The following is an 18851-nucleotide window of genomic DNA, read 5'->3' as shown; positions in this document are numbered from 1 at the left end:
GGGAGGATTTCATTGAGGGTTGAAAAAGAGTTTAAAAAAAATCCAAGGGCTGCCAGGGATTTGCAATATTTAAGTGCTGTGTGTGTTTAGAGCGAGAATCTGAGGGTGATTTATGCAGGGTGACACCTTGGTCTCAGCTGAGACAGGCTCAGAGTCCAAAATATCTGGGGCTGGGCCAGGGGCTCGCTCAAAATCAGTGAGGAGAGCAGGTTTGGAGTTTGCCCTGAATTCTTGGAGCAGTCCCACACCTCTGTCCTTCTCCTGGGGGTTCCTGCTCCCCTCAGCCCTGTCCCTCTCCTGGTTCCTGCTCCCCTGTCACCCCTCTCGTCACTGACCTGGCTGCTCCAGGGACACCCAGAGCCCCTGGCAGAGGGCTGGAACTGCTGCTGCCCCTTCCCTTCGGGAATCTGGTTTGTCCAGGGCTCCCCTTTTCTCTTTTCTCTGTGTATGTCAGTGCGAGCAGTTCCACCATTTCAGGAAATATTTAATTTGCAGTGCCAGCCTGCCTTGGCTCCCCGGGACTAAGGTCCTTGTCACTTTGAAGATCCCAGCTATTTGACTGCTTTGAATTCATTTGTTTAATGAACCTCAGGGGGCCACTGCACTAAAGCATTCCCAAAGAAGTTCAGAGCTCTGCAGTTTCTCCACTAATTAGGGACTCCTTTGGGGCTAAACACACGAGGTTCTGCTGCTGTGTTTGAAGCCGGCAGAAAGCCAAGGCAGGGCTGAATCTCCAGCTCAAGTGAAGCATTTTTAATGTTTTTCCTCCTCTATTTTTTTTTTTCCCTTCTCCCCAGCGAGTGTAGAGTTGCCAGGCACGAACACAAATGATCAGGTCAAGGTGCCCTGAGACAGGGAAGGGTTTTAGCAAAGCCTGGGTAAACCAGCCCAGTTCTGCAGTGTTTTCCTGCACTTGTGTCTCTTCCACCAGCCCTTTCCCCAGTGCCTCATCACCCAATTACTGCTAAAGGCTCCTGGAGCTAAAACTGAGAGCTCAGAGGGCTCTGGAGGAGCTGTCCTGGAACAGCCGAGCTCAGTCAAGGTCAGAGCAGGGAGCAGCCGGTCAATCCCATACAGACAGCACAGGCCATGCCTTGCACCCCTGACAGGGGTTTAGGGTGGGAAATCAGGGGGAAATCTCCTTTTAAAGTGCCTCAAGGATGTGGGAGTCTCACAGCTGAGAGATGCAAGACAAAATCCACTTGTGGCAACTCTTCTCAGTTTTCCCTTTCTCTTTTTTTAATGAGTTTTCTCTTTCCCTTCCTTCCTTTGCCTGCCTGGTCCTTGTCCTCCAAAAAGTGAAACACACATGTCCTGGTCTAAAAAAATATATAAATAAAATAATTAAAACATTCATACTGATTAGAAGGAATAAAGAAAGAAATTGGTGTGTCTTGCAATTCATCACAGCAACTTCATCGCTCCAAAGTAAGAAAGGGGCTGCTCAGAATCCACCCAGCGGTGCTCAGGGCACCAAGAGTCCTGCAGAATTAATTGCCAGGCACATTAATTACTGATTAAATAGGAGATCCCCAAATACCATTAGGAAGGGATGATTAAACAGCGCTGATTGGATCCATCGTCCTTCCAGCCTCGCTGTAAGTCACTTTCCTGGTGCTCAGGTTCAGAAGGACAAACCTACCACAGCAGGTAAATAAATGCTCTCAGCAGGGAGCTGGGAACACCTCCCTGGGATAAAGCTGCAGATTCCTTGTCCAGCACCACACCTTGGCTCTGAAGCCAAAAAATAAATGCTCATTTTCCACCTTGGAGTCGGCAGCTGAGGCAGCATCAGGCAGCGCTCGCAGCTCTTGGCTCAGCCCATCTGCCCCACCGAGGGCTGCCAGGAAAACCTCCCGGCTGCTGGAATTCTGTGTCCAGGAGGGCAAACCTGGAGCTGGGAACGGGCTCAGGGTCAGGGAGGACAACCCCTGAGGTGCAAGCCAGGCGTTTGCTCACACAGCTCTTCCCAAAGGCAGCGCAAGGGGACCCGAGTGGGCTCAGGGGATGGTCCTGGGATGGTTAAACCGGTTCTCCTCCCTTCCAGCCGCCCCTCCCGGGCTGGAGAGCAATCCCAGGGTGGCTTCAGCCCGGCAGCTCTCACAGGAGCTCACTGCTGGCTCCTCAGAGCCCCCGGGGCTCCCAGGTGAGCCTCCCACCCCTCCTGTCTCCCCGGCCATTCCCCCTCCGCTGCCTCCCGGCTCTCAGCATCAGCAGGGAGGTTCCTGACCTTGTGGAGGCACGAAGGGAGCGCAGTGACAGGCAGGGACACTCCTGTCCCCAGCCCTTGGAGCCAGAGCTGCTGATGGAGGAGCAGGGGAGCCAGCCAGGCAGATTCCAGCCCAACCCTTCCAGAGGGCTGGGATCAGAATTCCCGCCTGCTCCTGCGGGTCAGGATTTAATGGAAATGGAAATAATGTAAAGCAGGCACGGGAAGCGCCTTTCCAGGTGCGCTGAGCCCCGTCCGCAGGGGTGGCAGCAGCCAGGACACCGGACCCTGGCACGGTGGGAAGCTGCTGCCATCTCCTGGGGAGCCCGGCAGCCCTTTCCCCCTTCCAGCTGCTTTTCCCAAGGGCTGCTGCTCCCTCCTGCCCCGAATGCCACGGGCACAGCGGGCTCTGGCTCCAGGCGTTCCCCCAGCACCCCAAGGTGGCCCCGAGACAGCCGGGCAGGCTCCTGTCCCCTCCGCAGGGCTGGGGACACAGGGATGGAGCTGGGAGCAGCAGGGACCATCCCAGGCTGGAGCAGGGAGCAAAGGCACCAGGACAGCCAGCCTGGGGTTGTTCCAGAGTGGCTCTGCAGACACTAAAGCAGAACAGAGCTCTGCTCCAGCAGGGAGAGCTTGGGGACACAGGAGGGAGGTGAGCCCAGACCTTCCAGAGAACAAGTTCCTTGTTGAGAACAAGTTCTTGCAGAGAACAAGCTCCTGGCTGCTGTTTCTCCTGCCTCCCGTGACCAGGAACCTTCTGGAGGAGTACAAAGAAGCGGGAGAATTCCCTTGTTAAGCTGCTCGCTTTGGGGAAGCTCCTTTTGGCAAAATGTTTGTCCTTCCTGCTTCCCCCCTGCCCTTCCTGTGGGTTACGAGGGGGCTTTCAGCACCTCATCCCTGCAGAGAACAATCCAGCTTTTTTTATTCCAGCCTGGATAAAGCCCTCCCAGGGCTGCCAGGCTGGGTTAAACCCTCAGAGCTGGAGATTCCTCCTGCTGCCTGTGGGAAATCCCATGCCTGGGCCGGCAGAGCTGGCAGGGACCAGTGCTGAGGCGCTTCCCTGCAGCAAACCCGGCACACGTAGGGGGACTGGCAGCCTCCACACCGCCTCTGGATGCAAAATTCATTCCACACCTCATTTGCAAAGGCCCTGCTGCCCTCCCTGTTTCTCCCTCCTGGCTGGAGGCAGGGCTGGGGTGGCTTTCTGGAGCTGAGGACACCGCAGAGCCCATCCCAGCACGGGGAACTCGCCCCACACCTCCAGCAGCACAAGGAATCCTTTGAAGCCAGCTCAGCAGTTCAAGCAGTAAAAAAACCCCCTCCATCACCACATTTACAAAACACAGTGTTTGCAAAACCGGCCAGTAAATCTCAACTGTTCTTCACCCTAAGCAAATAACCCCATAAAGCCGTGCCGAGGAGCTCAGAGCAAACACAGCTCTCTTTGCCCGGAGCTGGGCAGAGTCCACGCGGAGCCAGGCAGGGCCAGCAGCCCGGGGAGGGGAGAGGAGGGGAGAGGAGAGGATGCCCCGATGTGCAGGGTGATTGCAGCCCAGACAGAGATGTTCCAGCACCAGGAAATGGAACAGAGAGAACTCCCAGTCCCTGCTTTCCCCAGCACCCTGCCCTGCCCTGCCCTCACCTCTGCCTGACCCAGGGAGAGCCTGAGCTGCTTTCCCTGTGGCTCACATTTCCATGCTCCCGAGCAGGTGCTTGTGCAGTTGTTTATTCTGTTTTATTCTCTGGGACTGCTGCATTTTGCCAAAAAAAAGCCATCCCCTCCTGGTGAGGAGCAGGTGGGAGGAGGTTTGGGTTTCCTGGCTTCTGCTCTCCCCCAGATCATTCCTGACATGCTGGAGGTTTCAGCTGTGCTCCCGAAGCACAGCCCCGAGTTCCAAGTGCTGCTGTGGGACTCCAGGAATCCTCATTTAACTCGTTCCTCTCCTAGATCCACCAGGAGCCAGGGACAGGGGAGGAAGCACAGCACTGGTGCCAGCCAGGAGCAGGCCAGACGAGCTGGGAACTGCTGCCAAGTAAAATCCCGAGCCATCCCATCTGGTGTAACGTGGGTGGCAGCCAGGGAAACACCCCTGCACCATTTCCAAGCAGCCTCTGAGGATCGGAGCTGGGGCTGGGGAGAGCAGCAGCTGCTCTCACCCAGAGCCTCTGTTTACTCTGGCACCTGAACCCAGCTGGGGCCGGGTCCTGCATTCCCCAACCTGCTCCTGCCACAGGAGCCACTGCTGCTCCTTGGATGCTGCTCTCAGCACTCTCAGCCCTGTCAGCTCCTCTCCAAACGTTCTGGGCCCTTTAGAAGCTCAGGTCCCTGTGTAACACAGGAATCTCCCACTGAAATTTCTGTTTCCTGCCCTTCCTCCACTGGACTTCACACCCATTTGATTTGTTTTGTTTCATGGGCTTATCCCTGGCTGAATTAATGATTGTGCAGTCACCTTTAGGGATTAAAATATCAGTTTTACTGCTTCCCAGAGCTCTCTGGCTGTGTCCCCTCCCCAAGGCAGGGCTCTGCTCCCAGTCCCCCACAGAAAATCCACCTCTTCAAGAGCCAACAAAACCGAAAAGCCCCAGAGTGCAGATGATGTAACAAACATCGTCACTTCCACCACCCCTCACAAGGCTCTCCTTAGCCCTGGGGAAGTTTTTGTAGCAATCCCATCCTGCCTTTTCTCTCCCAAATAGAATTATATCCTGTGGAGGGGATGGAACCTGGCTCCAGCCCTGTCCCAGTGACGCCCCACTGAGTCACCCTCAGCACCCAGAGGATGGCACAGAGCTTTTGCAAGGGGAATTTACATGAAACTGCCCAGGGCAAACAGCACATCAGGGAAGCTGGGCTTGCAAAACCCTTCCTGTCCCATTCCTTTTCCCCATTCCATGTGCTCTCACGTTGCTGACATCCTTCCCATGTTCCTTTCCTCCCAGGAAAGGTTTTCCAGTGTTTGGGAAGAGCAGTTCTCATTCCCAAGGAGCTGCACCCTGAGCTCCCTTTGAGGAGCTCTCTCGCCCTCAGCCCAGGCACTGCCCAGGGAGGCTCCCAGAAGGGCAGAAAATGAGATAAAAACACACAGAAATGAGGCTCTGCAGGAGAATTTGATTCAGCAGATCAGAAAATCTCTTTTTATTTTGCCCAAACTCCCTGCACTGGGGCCAAATTTACCTCCAACCAATGCAGCACCCCTGAACATCCTTCCAACACATTCTCCTTTTCCCTGGCACCTTTCCTGCTGCTCTTTGTCCTGAACTCCTCCATTCTATTCCTCCTTTTGCTCCCATTTCCGTTCCACTTTTATTGGAAGTATTTTACACAACAACTTTCCAGAGCTGCAGCCCACTGGGTGAGGAGCTGTGGGGCTGGAGCACGGGAAGATGAGCACAGGGAAGGAAACCCAAACTCCCACTCAGGCAGCACGAGTGACTCAGCAGGGCCAGGGAGGAGGAGGAGGATGGAGGAGGATGGGGTGGGCTTAGCAAAACCACAGCATGAGGGCACCAGAAATGTCAGTGAGATTTATCCCCTTCTCCAGGGGAGGAGCAGAGTGGATATTAGACAAAATAAATCAGGAAAAAGTTGCTCAGGGAGGTGGTGGAGCCAGTGGATGTGCAGGGAGGGTGGTTCAGAGCCTCTTCCACCCTCCATGATCCTGGGCTCTGTCAGGCAGACAGGGGGAAAGAGAGAAATCCCTTCTTTTTTTGGGAGGGATCCAGCTGATTTTCTCATTTTGGTTGCTGGAAACAGCCACCCTCAGTGGGAGCATTCCTGGGAGCAGGCTGTGGATCCAGGGACGCTGATTCAGGATCATCACCTCTAATTACCAGGTGTCTCACCGCCAGGTTTCACTCTGGCCCCAATTCTTTCTCCTTTCCCAAGGAGGTGGAAGGTGAGCAGGAGGAATCCCACCTGTTTCAGGGACAGGGAAGTGCTGCCTTTGTCCCCAGCACTGATCCCACAGCGCTGCCCCAACAGCTCAGGGAAACCAGCCTCAAAAATCAGCTTCAAAATCAGCCTTGAAATACTTCAAAATCAGCTTCAAAATCAGCCTCAAAATCAGCCTTGAAATACTTCGAAATCAGCCTCAAAATCAGCCTTGAAATACTTCAAAATCAGCCTCAAAATCAGCCTTGAAATACTTCAAAATCAGCTTCAAAATCAGCCTTGAAATACTTCAAAATCAGCCTCAAAATCAGCCTTGAAATACTTCAAAATCAGCCTCAAAATCAGCCAAGGGCCTGAGGGGAGAATGGGGAAAAATCCAGGAAGGTGAAGAAAGAGACGCTCGAGCTGTTTTCCTCACATGTTGATGTTATTTGAGGCATTCAGCCAAAATTACTCGACAGGAATCACATCAGGGATGTGTCCCCAGCAAGAAAATGTCCTGTTCATCAGTGAGGGGCTGTGACAGGGGGTTAGGAGAGACCAGCCCTCCACAGGGTCTTTCTCCTTCAACATCCAGCTTTTCCCAAGCAGGATCAGAAGCTGAATTTGAGAATTTTTACAAGGATGTTCCCCGTCTGGGATTTTGACATTTTCTGGAACTGTTTGGCCTTGAAGAAAAGCCTGGACCAGAGCTGGGAGCAAGACTGGAGGCTTCCACATTTCCAGAGCTTCTGCAAGAGGTCACAGGACTGGTCACTGTTCCAGGGGACATGAAAATGGACAGAACTCGGTGCTCATCCCCTCAGGGATGTCCTCACTGCCCATTTTAACCCCTCAAACAGGGGTCACCCCTTTAGTTTCACCAGTTCTCTCCAGGGCTGGTAGGAGGAAGCATCTCTATCAGTGAAACCTCCCAGGGGGTGTGGACGAGTGAGCTGGACGGAGAGGAGGAAATATTTGCATTTACCTCATCAAAGCCCGGGTATAAAACGGGCTGGGGAGGCGTCAGGCTTTCTCAGTTCCCAGGTGCAGGTGAGCGAGGAGGAGGCACCAAAGGGGGTCATGGCAGCTTTCCTCCTCCTGGCACCCCTCCTGCTGCTGGGGCCGGTGGCTGGCCAGGCCCAGGCAGAGATGGAAGGGTGCCTTAAGCTCTGGAACGCGACTGAAGGGAATTTCTCTGTGGAAACAGCACCTGAGACTTACCAGGCCAACACAACCTACCAGGGTAAGGCAGCCCTGCCTGGGTCTCACAGGCTCCCCCTGCTCGGAAATCTCTGTCCCTGACCCAGCTGCTCTCACATCCGCCTGAACTGGGGGAGGTGGAACATTCTTTTTCTGCTTTAATTATTTTTAATTATTTTTAATTTCAGGCGGGAGATGGGTGAATGCTGCTGTTGTCACCTCCCTGTTCCTATTTCACATTCCCCTCTACAGCTCAATCCCAAATTCTCTTTCTCTCCTCGACTTTGATGTTTGATTTTTTGATGATTTTTTTCTCCCTCCCTTTATCTTTTCCCCTGCACTTGCACAGAAGGAGCCGAATGCTCTTGAAAAGACAGAGCCTGGGGAAGTTGTTTTGTGGTTTGGTTCCCTCCTGTCAGACACTTTGCCTCTCTCAGGGGTGCACAGACAAAGGGGAAGAGGCCACTTTGATGCTGACCAACACTCAGCACCCATTGTAAGAAATGGATTTCATAGAAGGATGGGTTAAACAGCAGCCTGGCCCTGCCTGGCCCCTGCCAAATCTGCCCTGAAGCCCAGCAAAACCTCAATGCTGAGGCAACAGTGGAGGAGAGATTCCCTCAGCCCTCACCCCAGCAACCCCCTGGTTGGGGTTTCTTCCCTCTGCTCTCTGCTGTTATTTCCATTTTTTTGAGCACAGAATTGAGGTTTGGTGGCAGTTCCTGCCTCATATCAGCTCCTGGAGGTTCCGACGGTCTTGGCAGCTTTGGTTTGAAGCCAGGCTGCCCAAAGGTTCCTTTTCCAGGGGCTGAGGGCTGCCCAAAGGTTCCTTTTCCAGCTCTTCTTCCCATTTGCATGGGATGCAAAGGGCTCTGCTTTCACTCCTGGCTGTGGCACCCACAGCAGCGAGGGCTGAGCCTGCTGTCTGAGCACTTCAGGGACAGAAAATGGGGTTTTAACTCCTCCTGTGCCCAATGTCTGAGCAGCTCAGGGGCAGAAAAAGGGGTTTTTGTGTGGTGAAACACCATCTGTGCAGGCTGCTGGTGCAGCTGGCACCCCGAGTGTCACACAGGGTGAGCAAACACTGCAAACCCCAAGGACTCAGGGTCCTCCCAGGGCAGAAATCTCATTTTGTGCTATTTTCTGTGTTCCAGTGACAATAAAGGACAACAGAAATCACAGCTCAGGGCAGTACCTGCTGCAGGCCCTGTCCCCCCAGAACACCTCAGTGGGGGAGTGGACAGAGGCAGCCACGGGGAATTGCAGCTCTGTGCACACAGCGATATTAAACATCACCCAGAACACAGCCCACTGGACATCCCTGGACACAAACCTGTCCTCTGTGCAAATAAGGTGAGGATTTCCTCCCCCTGAGCCTCCAGCTGGGACAGAGCCCACGCTGAGCCCCTCCAGCAGAGCAGGGGATGGGAAAAACCTCCACAGGCCTCTGGATTTCCTCTCTCCCTTTACCATTTCTGTGCCCCACGGGTGGAAAATCAGATTTATCCCATGGAAATGGCCTGGCTGAGCGCTTCCAGAGGCGCTGGTGGGATATGTTTGTCTGAGGGAAGCGCAGCCCTGCAGGGACACCCGAGTTCCTGGCAGTTCTAATTACAGGGAGCAGAATTAATTGCCACCCTGGTACGTGGCATCCCCATCCCAGCCAGGAAGCAGCAAAAATGTGATGGAGAAACAATTTCAGATGTTAAAAATAGCCCCCAAAAAAAAGCTCAGTGTGGCTGGAGGGCAACATAAATGAGCTCAGGACGGCTACAAAATTCCTGTTTCTTTATCTGCTTTCAAGGTCCCCTTTCCATCCCCACATGAGACACTCAGCTTCTCTCCTTTGAACTTGTTTTCCTCTCTCTTCCCTCCTCCCACAGGGTCTATCTCAGCCTCCCTCATAACATCACCGAGCTCAAGATTTTCATGCTGAACAGAGGTAAATAATCTTCATTTCCAGGACATGGGGAAGGACACACCAAGCAGGGGCTTCACTCGTGCTCTGGGCTTTGGGGAGAGGGCAGAGAGGGTTTCTGGAGCTGAAGGATATCCCATGTTTCCAACAGCCAGGCAAAGACAGAGGGTTTTCAGATTATAATTCCAATTTAAAACCTTTTCAAGCTTCCTTTTTGCTTTAAGGGATGCGAAACGGCTACAAACCAGAGGCCAGGCTCATTTATTTCTGCAGGGACTGGCACAGGAACGGGCTGGGAGCTGTGGCTTTGCTGCCAGGGGGTGTTTCTTGCTCTCCACAGACCCCAGTGCGGAGAGTGATGCTGCTCTGATGTATTCAGACATCCCACTCCTTCACAGAGGGCCTGACCCCTCATTTCTGTGAAGGCAGAGCCTGCTGGAGAAGGCCTCAGCCGGCCCTTTGGGTTTGTAATGGAGTTTTTTTTTCCCATTTCAGCGGCAGAAAGCACCACGTTTCCCACCACCCCCTCGACCGACTCGGTGTGCAGGGCTCGGAGCAGCTCCTTGCTGCCGGCTGCCCTGCTGCTCCTCACGGGCACCCTGCTCTCCTAGGGGCCAGCACAGGAGGGCAGCCAGCCGTGCTGCCCCTTCTCCTGCTCGGGAAGGACGGGGCTGAGCTGATTTACTCAGGAGAACGGTTCATTTGTGTGTGTTCGGGTGATAAATGCACTTCCACGGTAAATGATAAAGGAGCTCCGGGCTGATCCTCCCCCCGCTCCCCTCACCCACGGCCTCAGCAAAAGGAAATATTTCACAGCAGGGACCCCTCTGCCCTGGGTTTTCAGACACAGAAATGGGTGAGCAGACCCCACTGAACACGGCCTCCTCATCCCCTGGGATTCTGTGAAGCACCAAGTGCCTGAAGAGAGGAGGATTCCTCCTCTCCCTCCTCCTCCTCTCAGGGCACCGGAGCTGCTGAGAAGCTCCAGGGCAGGTCTGGGTTTGCCTCTCCATCCCCAGAGCTCAGGGAGCAGAGCTGAGCCTGCCAGGGGAAATCTGCTCAAACCCCACCTGAACAGCTCCAGGGAAGCGCAGTGAGCTGCCCACCCCTGCCCTCCACACCAAGCCCTAGCAATTCATCCTCCGTGCTCTTATTTGCTCCAAAATCCCCGAAATTTTGTCCTTTCAGCAAAGTTTCTCTTTGTTTTCCCTCTATTTTTTTTTTCTGATTTGTCTGGGCATTTTTTTTTTCTTTTTTTTTTTAAATTAATCAACAGTTGATTTTTCTGTAGGGCAAGATTGCGTGGGCCAATGGATGTCTTGATTTTATTGCTGTTGTTTGTATTTTTATAAGGGAAAAACGTTTATTTAGAAAATTTCCAACTCGTGGGAAGCAAGTTTTTTGTTTTTCTTAAACCAATCTAAATAAAATAAGGAATTAAAATTGCTTCTTGCACCTCCCATTATTTCCTGGCTTCGTTGTGATGGTGTGGGGAGGAAGGTTTGAAATGATTCTGAAATATTTGGCTTTGATCCCACAGATGAGCACATAAAGCAACAAATGAAGGTGAGGCCTGAGCTCTGCAATCCTGCATGGGGTGAGCCAGAGGATTTTTGGGGGGAAGAGTCAGGAACAGATTCCTGCCCCTTTAATCCTCTTGTGCTTCCTCTTCAGGAGGCTTGAGCCCCAATCCACAACAAATATTTCAGATCTGAAAAAGAGCCCTGGCTTGAAACTGCCCTTCCCAGCCCAGAGCTGGCCAAATCCCCTCATTTCTGCTGAATAAATCCTAATTCCCAAGTGATTGAAGAGCCTGGCAATAAAGGAGCCTGAAAATTTAAAGCAGGAGCTGAGCACCACAAGAAAAAATTGTCCCTACCCATTTCTGCTTCTCAGGAATTCAGAAGAATTTGTCCCTGCCCATTTCTATTTTTCAGGCACTCAGACATCAGGCCTAAGGGGGAAATTTTTTTAAATTCCCACAGAATTGTCTGAAATATTATCAGTAAAATTTGACAGTTGTGATTAAACACCTGCTAAGGCTGGTTTGGCTTTCAGGTTGAGCTTTCACTCAACTCTTTGCTTGTTCAAATTGTACAAAAGCCATGGTTTGCCTCAAGAAACAAAGGTAATTCTGCCCTCAGAAACAAACTCCACTTGTTCTATCCTAATTTCCATTTCCTTCCCTGCTTCCTGATGGGGAGTGGAGGGATTGGGTTGTAAAGCCAGAATTCCCCAGGCCAATGTCACAGATGAAATTGGAGCCTGCAGTGCTGAGTTCATGGAATGTTCTCGCAGAATTTCAGAGAAATGAATTTTTTAGTGCCCAGCCATTAAAATTGGCATCTGTTTAGCAGGCAGGGTAATTAGCAGAGATAGGGACGTGCTTTATCTCCTGCTACCCCAGTGCAAAACACAATAAAATCCTAATTAGTGCTGGAAATTACTGCTCAACTCCAATCTCTTTGTTGATCCGTCTATCTCCTAAGATTACAGCCTTGGATAATAAATATGAAATTGCACTTAAATATCCCCATGGCACCTCCCATGGCCCAGACTGTCCCCAAGGTGGCTCCTGTGGCCTTGTCCATTCATGAGCCCCATCAGTGGCATTTTCATTTATTTTTACTCTACTGAGCAGTAAAAATGAGCATTTCCTTTCACACCCCTGTCTATTTTATATATATAACCGTAATACATCTACTAGACACATCCATACCAAATTTCATACCAAAATCCCCCAGGGTTTCACCCCAAAATCCCCAAATTTCACCCCAAAATCCATCCTGAGAGTCCCAAGGTTCTGGAACCAGTCCGGGGGTTCTAGACTATTCTGCTGGACCTCGCCCGGTGCTGAGGTTCCAGATCACCCAGGACAGTCCAAAACCCCGGGAGAACCTCAGCAGCCTTCAGGACCCTCAGGATGGATCCAGAACCTTCTGGAAGTCCCTCAGGACCCTCGGGATGGATCCAGAACCTTCTGGAAGATTCTCAGGACCCTCAGGATGGATCCAGAACCTTCTGGAAGTCCCTCAGGACCCTCGGGATGGATCCAGAACCTTCTGGAAGATGCTCAGGGCCCTCAGGATGGATCCAGGACCTGCTGGAAGATGCTCAGGACCCACAGGGTGATCTAGAACCTCAGCACCACCAGGACAGGCAGGATAGTCTAGAACCCCGTGGAATGATCTAGAACCTCAGCACCATGCCGGACCGGGGGGAAAAAAAAGCTCCCTAAACCAAAAATTAATTTTTACTAATTGAATTTTAAAGCATTATATAGTATATATAATATAATATAATATTATCCATATTGGGGAATATTATATAACATCTATAATATTCTATATTAATATAATGTAACATAATGTAACATTATATAACATAATATAATATAACATAACATAATATAATATAATAATATAATATAATATAATATAATATAATATAATATAATATAATATAATATAATATAATATAATATAATATAATATAATATAATATAATATAATATAATATAATTTTATGTAATCATATTATATTATATCCTTTATATATAATATGAAATATAATATATATATTGTTATAATTAATACTATCATCTAATATAAATAAAACTTAGTACTAAGTTTTTAAGCTGCTGTTTGACAGATTTCCTGGGCAGCCTCAAACTTTGCTTTTCACTGACAGAACCAGCAGCTCCCCAGGCATTAAACTCAATCTGCTGCTTGCACATCCTCCCTGCTCAGCCAGCCCTGCCCTTCCACAAACCTGATTTCATTTCTCATGTGCCAGGAAGGCAGAGCCGGGTCCTTCAGTCCCCCTGAACACGACTGGGCACAATTCCTGGCATTATTTCCCTGCCATTCACATGTAGAGCACTGAAGTCCTGTTCCTGCAGCCTCTGCTGGGATCTGCTGTGACCCTTCAGGGCCGTCCTGGTCCCCACTGCCACCTCAACAGTCCTTCAAAGCATTTCATCACTCAGTAACTCAGAGCTTAATGTTTAATTCTGGGAGTTCATTCTCTCCCTATAAAACCCTCCCTCCCTCAGCTGGGAATTTGGAATTCCGCTGAGAATTTTCTGCAAAGCTCCAGAGCCCTCTGAGCAGGATGAGCACCCACTGCAATCCCAATTACAGCTCCAGCTCTGGTGTTTCCAACCCCTTTCACCCAAACCACTGCCCAGCCACACAATTTATTCCCATTTCCCCTGCAGTTATTGAAACACAGAGATCAGAATAATTGACACAGATGAATCTCCAAGGTGCACACAGCAACAAACACAAACAGGCTGGGCCTTTTTCAGGGCTGTTGAACTGCAGAAATCCACAGGAGTCTGGGCTCTACCTTCTGCCTCTGTGCCAATAAAAGCAGAGGGCTGTGCTGTACAGATGTAACCTTTGTTTGCTTGGCTTTTGCCAGCAGCTGAATGCATTCCTGCTCTGATAAAAGACACCACATGATGTGTTTGAGTGTCTGTGACTCACTGGAGACACCGGGTGCTCCGTGAATCAGCAGCACCAGCACGGCTCCACATCATTTCAGCAGTGACACAGCCACAGCAGCCAGCCACAGAGCAGCAGGAGGGGTCAGAGCAGCTGCAAAACCTCCCTGGATGGAGCCCACGCTGAACAAAAATGGCTGGTTCCACATTTGGAGAGAGAAAAAAGCAGGGAAAAGGGGGAAATGTGTCAGCAGAGTGTTCATTTTATCCGAGGTGCTGAACACTCTCTGCCTGGCTGACACTGCAAGGAACCTGCAGCCAAATATTCCCCAAAGCACCGCCTTTAAGAAGGAACAAACCCCAAAGGCGGAGCTCCCAGGGCAGAGGTTTTGCTCTGCCAAAGGAGAAGGCTGGAATATCCCTCACTTTGCTCTCTATTCCCTTTGTGAAGCTCTCCCAGGGAGTTTGAGCGAAGCTGAACCAGGGCAGGGGCAGCACAGAGCTGTCCTCAGGTAAAGCAGTCCCCACTTCACATTCCAAAGCAGTTTTAAAGCCAGCCCAGGTATTTTTTGGCAGTGTAACTTCACCTCAGCCTGGAGCAGAGCGTGGTCAAGGTGAACAGTTAGGCAAGCTTCATTAAACCTCCCCAAAGGGGCTGTTTGCTCCCATTATTCAAATACTCAAATTCCTTGTCAAGGGAGGGAATTGCTGCCCTGCTTATCAGGGTTTTTTTTTTAATGATATGCATTAAGTTATTATTAATGGCCATTCCTAATTACTCCTCGGGACACTGCTCATGTGACAAAGGGAATCTCACACAGCCCTGTCACTTCTGCCTCTGGACAGACACCGTGACTTGATGGCCTTGAACCACAGGAATTGTGCAATAGCCATTCCCTCCCTGCCTTTCCTCAGCTTTCCCAGCGTGCCTCCAACTCCAGGAATATCCAGGATAATTGGGGTAGTGTCCATTTAAACTGCTCTCACAGCCTCACCCCGCTGCAACAACCTCCACTGAATTTTGGGGCTGATTTAAGGGTTGATTTAAGGGTTTATTCTTGCGCTCCCTCCCCGGGGCTCTGCCACCACTGGGGCTGTGACATCCCCACTTCAGTTTCCTCCGTTTTCCATTCTCACCAACACCCTTTGGCTCTCCAGTTTGGATCAGAAGTGCTTTTTTTATTGCCCACTACACCAGTCCCACACCCAGAGAAACATCTGCTGGCCACAGGAAGAAACGTGCCAGCAGCACAGGAAATAAACTGATAAGCAAAACAAGAGATAAAGTAGTTCCCACTCTCAAAAATGCTTCTCTGCTTGATCAAGAAGCAAAGCAACACCAAAGCTCACGTTATTAAATATCATAAATCAATATTTAATTAGAGAGAAATCAAAGAATTTTTTGGTTTTGCCAGGCCACCTCTTCTCTCCAAAGCTACTTTATTTACCACGGCATAATTCTAAATTTCACATCAGCTGGGTGGCTCAGCTGGGCAAAACAGGAAGGTCTTGAGGAAAAACAGAGAAACCAACCCATTCTGAGAACCCAGACGGGAAAATTGCTGCCCACGAGGGTCCTTGTGAAACATCTGCACTTGTCCTGATGTAAGAGAACCCGGGGCTGGCTGCAGGAAATGCTGAGCAGGGCTGGAGGAATCCATGGAGCTGATGATGGAGCATTTCTCCTGAGCAGCTGAGCTGAGGCTGATTTCACTTCACAATTGTTTCTTCTCCCTTGTAAACGACGACGTTCTGCTCTGTCTCCTGCACTTCCACCTTGTAAAGGATTCCCTGGGGCAGGAGCTTCTGGAGGCTGTCCCAGATGAACACGGCAACGTTCTCCGTGGTGCTGAGGGGGAACAGCAGGGTCAGAACTGGCTGAAATGGCAGAAATGACACCAATATTTGGGGCAGCTGCAGCCAGGATGGGCTGGGGGGATGCTGAAGGGCAGCTGATGCCACCTGAATTGAGCAGGGCTGGTGCCACTGCCAGCGAATGGGGGTGGAATGGGCTGGAGGGGACAGGTCCCTCTGGCCAGGCTGATGTGACGAGGGGCAGCAGGGCTGGCCACAGGTGTGGTCAGCACACAGGTGAAGGCTGCTGGTTCCCAGGTGGGATCAGGCTCTGGAGACTGTTCCAACAGCCCAGGAGCCCCCGTCACCCACCTCACCACCTCGGAGAAGAAGGGCACATCCTTGTCCAGGTTTTTGTGGTCGAGCGGCTCCATGATCGCTTCCTGCAGAGAGAGGACGGTGACAACCCTGTCCCTGTCTGGCCTGGGATGGGGAGAAAGGGAAAGACCCCCAAATCCAGCTGTGAAATTCCCAGTTGGAGACGTGGCACTGCCTCACATAACAGAGCTAAGGCATTTAAGTTTTCAATTATTCCTTAATTTCTTTTTTATGTCCTGCCATCATCAGCTCACCACGTCCCCATGCTGGTACCAGACAAATTGCTGAGCTCTAATCAGCTCTCCCAGGGGATTAGAAGGAAAACTGGGCTATTTTTACCTGCATGAATTCCTTCAGGTCTGTCAGGTTCATCACCATCCCCGAGACTGGGTCAATCTGCAGGGGAAGCACAAGGGAGATCGGTGGCCTGGCAACACAAATCAGACAGGAATATCTGTGCTCAGGTCATCTGAGCCACAAGGAAAATATCTTTCCTCTGTCAGAGGGTTCCAACTCCACTCCTGTGGTGTTCCCAAGGGCTTGATACAGCCTGGAAACAATTCCAGAGGTTCCGCTCTCTCCTAAAAGCTGACACCAGGGAGTCACAACTCACTGGAAGTCTTCAAACGTGATGATAAAAGCATGAAAACAGCATTAAACTGCAAATCCTTGTTGTGAACAGGACAATGACCACAGCAAACCTTCTTTTCTAGTGATGTGCACAGAGTTTCCAAAATACTCTGGGAAATCCAGGCATGGAGCCAGAACTGTGGGGATTCTGTCACACTGAGGAACAGGAAAAAGAAGCTGGCTGCACTCACCTCTCCTCGCACAGTGACTATAACTGGAACAAAAGAGAAAAGATCAGGTCACTGTGATGTCCATGAAGCCAAAACCAAACCTGCTGCTGCTGGGGACACACTGCCCATTCCCTGCTCGCCCACACTGTGCACTCAGGAGCGGCACTGGTTTTATAAAATGAGGGGATGCTCCACAAAAACAACGACTCAGAGGCACAAAAATCCTTCCCCAAGGCCTGGTGCCCCAGGCAGGTGGAGATAAGGCTGTCCTCCCTGGAAAAGCAGCTCCTCAGCAGAGCTTTCAGGGTGCCAACAACACAGGGAGCCACTCCAGGAACTGGAGAGATCTAATTCTGTGTGCTCAGGGTGTAGAAATGGGAAAACTTGTGAAAAAAAAACCCATTCAAATAATGTTTACAGGCTGTTTAATTTGCATGGCTTTTGCTTAGAAAAAATCTCCATTCCAATCACAATGATTCTGCAGAGTGTAAACAAGCAGATTTGATTCAAGAAGTGGCATTTGAAGATAAATATTTATTATCTATTCAGCTGAATAGATGGCAAACCCATGCTATGGTTCAACCCCCTGCTGCTGAAATTTCCTCCTAATTCTTAATAAAAACACAAACCCAGCCACTAAAAGCTGTCTCAGGCTGCTGAGAATGAGTAGCCCGACCCTCCTGGGGGTTATCCCCACCCTGAGAGCAGCGTCCCTCCATGAGCAAGGATGGAAATCAGCTTCCCACCTTTGTAGTTGTGCCCGTGGCCATTTGGATTGTTGCACTTCCCAAACAGCTTCAGGTTCTCCTCATCACTCAGGGATTTGCTGTGGGAAAGGCAGGCACGGCACGTCAGGATCTGCTCCAGATGTTCACACATTCACTCAGCTCTGCTCTCCAGCTCTCCATCTATTCCCTCTCCCACTTTAAGCCACCAGCTCAGGAGGCACAAACACAGAGGAGTGCTTGGTCCATGACAAGATGTTGTTGACAGTGGTGAATCTTCTCTTGCTGTGGTTTTGTGTCTGTTTCACAGCATCTGCCTGACACCACAGCTGGATAAATGTTCAACATCTGGGCCCAAAATCGCTTAGGCCTGGAGCAAGCAGCACGTTTGGGTTTATTATTAATTAACAAAGCTTAGGGAGCCTCTCCAAGAAGAGGAATTCCCTCTGAATCTTCCCTTTGAAGCAATCCAGGGGCCTGCTCTGAGTGTTTCGGGTCAAGGCACATTTTGGATCACAGAATCCCAGGATCTCTGAGGCTGGAAAGGAGCTGTGAGATGATGGAGTCCAACCCGTGACCCAGAGCACTGAATGCCACATGCAGGGGTTCCTTGGGCGCCTCCAGGGATGGGGACTCTGTGGGCAGCCCCTTTGCAAGGCCTGACCACCCTTTCCATGGATAAATTCCTCCTGATGTCCAGCCTAAACCTCCTCCGGCACAGCTCGGGGCTGTTTCCCCTTGTCCTATCGCTCCTAGCCTGAGGGAGGACACCGAGCCTAAACCCTCCTCGGAGGCAGTTTCAGATCAAGGCACCCTTTAGGAATATATCAATTGTGGGAGAAAAACCGGCAGATCGAGAGGCACAGGGCGATGTTTCCAAACCGAAAGCGCCACCGGCTCAGTGAAAAGGCGGAACTGCAGCCGGGCACTGACGGATGGAGCTGCGGGAAGGGGCTGAGCCAGGGAGAGAACCGGGAAGCGGCTGCGGGCTCGGAGCCTCCTCCCGGCGGGGCTCACCTGTGCGGGGCCGCTCACCTGTGCGGGGCCGCTCACCTGTGCGGGGCCGCTCACCTGTGCAGGCGGTGGCAGGCGCTGAAGGTGACGGAGCGCGACAGCCGCGCCAGGCGGGCGGAGCGCGGCGACATCGCGGGGACACAGCGGGGACACAGCGGGGACACAGCGGGGCGGCCCCAGCCCGGCCCCGGGGGCGGCTCCAGCCCGGCCTCATCCCGGCCCAGGGGCGGCTCCAGCCCCCGGGATCCGCCCGCCGAGACACGGGGATGCTCCGGCCTCTCCGTGCCGGTGTTGGATGCGGGGATGCTCCAATCCCTCGATGCCGATGTCGGATCCGGGGGGGCTCCGATCCCTCCGTGCCGGTGTCGGACTCGAGAATGCTCCAATTCCCCCGTGTTCAGCCCCAGGATGCTCCAATCTCCCCGTGTTTGGTCCCGGGATGCTCCAATTCCCCCGAGTTCAGCCCCGGGATGCTCCAATCCCCCCGTG

At 51.6% G+C, this 18851-nt stretch overlaps 2 protein-coding genes across 2 annotated transcripts; one reads left to right on the top strand and one right to left on the bottom strand.

Moving 5' to 3' along the window:
* Positions 1-7109: 7109 nt before the first annotated feature.
* On the top strand, positions 7110-10650 carry LOC148182597 (uncharacterized). The gene is made up of 4 exons (XM_088066816.1): positions 7110-7329; positions 8441-8639; positions 9170-9228; positions 9700-10650. Exons 1-4 carry the CDS (start codon positions 7167-7169, stop codon positions 9813-9815), a joined length of 537 nt encoding a protein of 178 aa, XP_087922942.1. The 5' UTR covers positions 7110-7166; the 3' UTR covers positions 9816-10650.
* A 4278-nt stretch (positions 10651-14928) lies between these two features.
* PTS (6-pyruvoyltetrahydropterin synthase) lies at positions 14929-18542 on the bottom strand. The gene is made up of 6 exons (XM_005531068.2): positions 18420-18542; positions 17370-17449; positions 16645-16667; positions 16163-16219; positions 15818-15888; positions 14929-15500 (listed from the first exon to the last, which is right to left on the bottom strand). The coding sequence occupies exons 1-6, from the start codon at positions 18491-18493 to the stop codon at positions 15362-15364; spliced, it is 444 nt and encodes a 147-aa protein (XP_005531125.1). The 5' UTR covers positions 18494-18542; the 3' UTR covers positions 14929-15361.
* Positions 18543-18851: the final 309 nt, after the last annotated feature.

The sequence above is a fragment of the Pseudopodoces humilis genome, chromosome 25, assembly GCF_049639895.1.
Source record: "Pseudopodoces humilis isolate 2021_Gansu_Grassland_sample_001 chromosome 25, ASM4963989v1, whole genome shotgun sequence".
In the NCBI taxonomy this organism is placed as follows: Eukaryota; Metazoa; Chordata; class Aves; order Passeriformes; family Paridae; genus Pseudopodoces; species Pseudopodoces humilis.
The sequence above is the reverse complement of the archived record's forward strand: the minus strand, read 5'-3'. Positions and strand labels throughout refer to the sequence as shown.

Excerpts from the sequence above, each read along its gene's own strand:
- LOC148182597 (XM_088066816.1), top strand. The coding sequence starts at position 7,167 with ATGGCAGCTTTCCTCCTCCTGGCACCCCTCCTGCTGCTGGGGCCGGTG. Across the intron at positions 7,330-8,440 it reads GGCCAACACAACCTACCAGG|TGACAATAAAGGACAACAGA; the intron begins GTAAGGCAGCCC and ends TCTGTGTTCCAG. Across the intron at positions 9,229-9,699 it reads GATTTTCATGCTGAACAGAG|CGGCAGAAAGCACCACGTTT; the intron begins GTAAATAATCTT and ends TTCCCATTTCAG.
- PTS (XM_005531068.2), bottom strand. The coding sequence starts at position 18,493 with ATGTCGCCGCGCTCCGCCCGCCTGGCGCGGCTGTCGCGCTCCGTCACC. Across the intron at positions 16,220-16,644 it reads TAGTCACTGTGCGAGGAGAG|ATTGACCCAGTCTCGGGGAT; the intron begins GTGAGTGCAGCC and ends CTTCCCCTGCAG. Across the intron at positions 15,889-16,162 it reads ACCTGAAGGAATTCATGCAG|GAAGCGATCATGGAGCCGCT; the intron begins GTAAAAATAGCC and ends CTCTCTCTGCAG.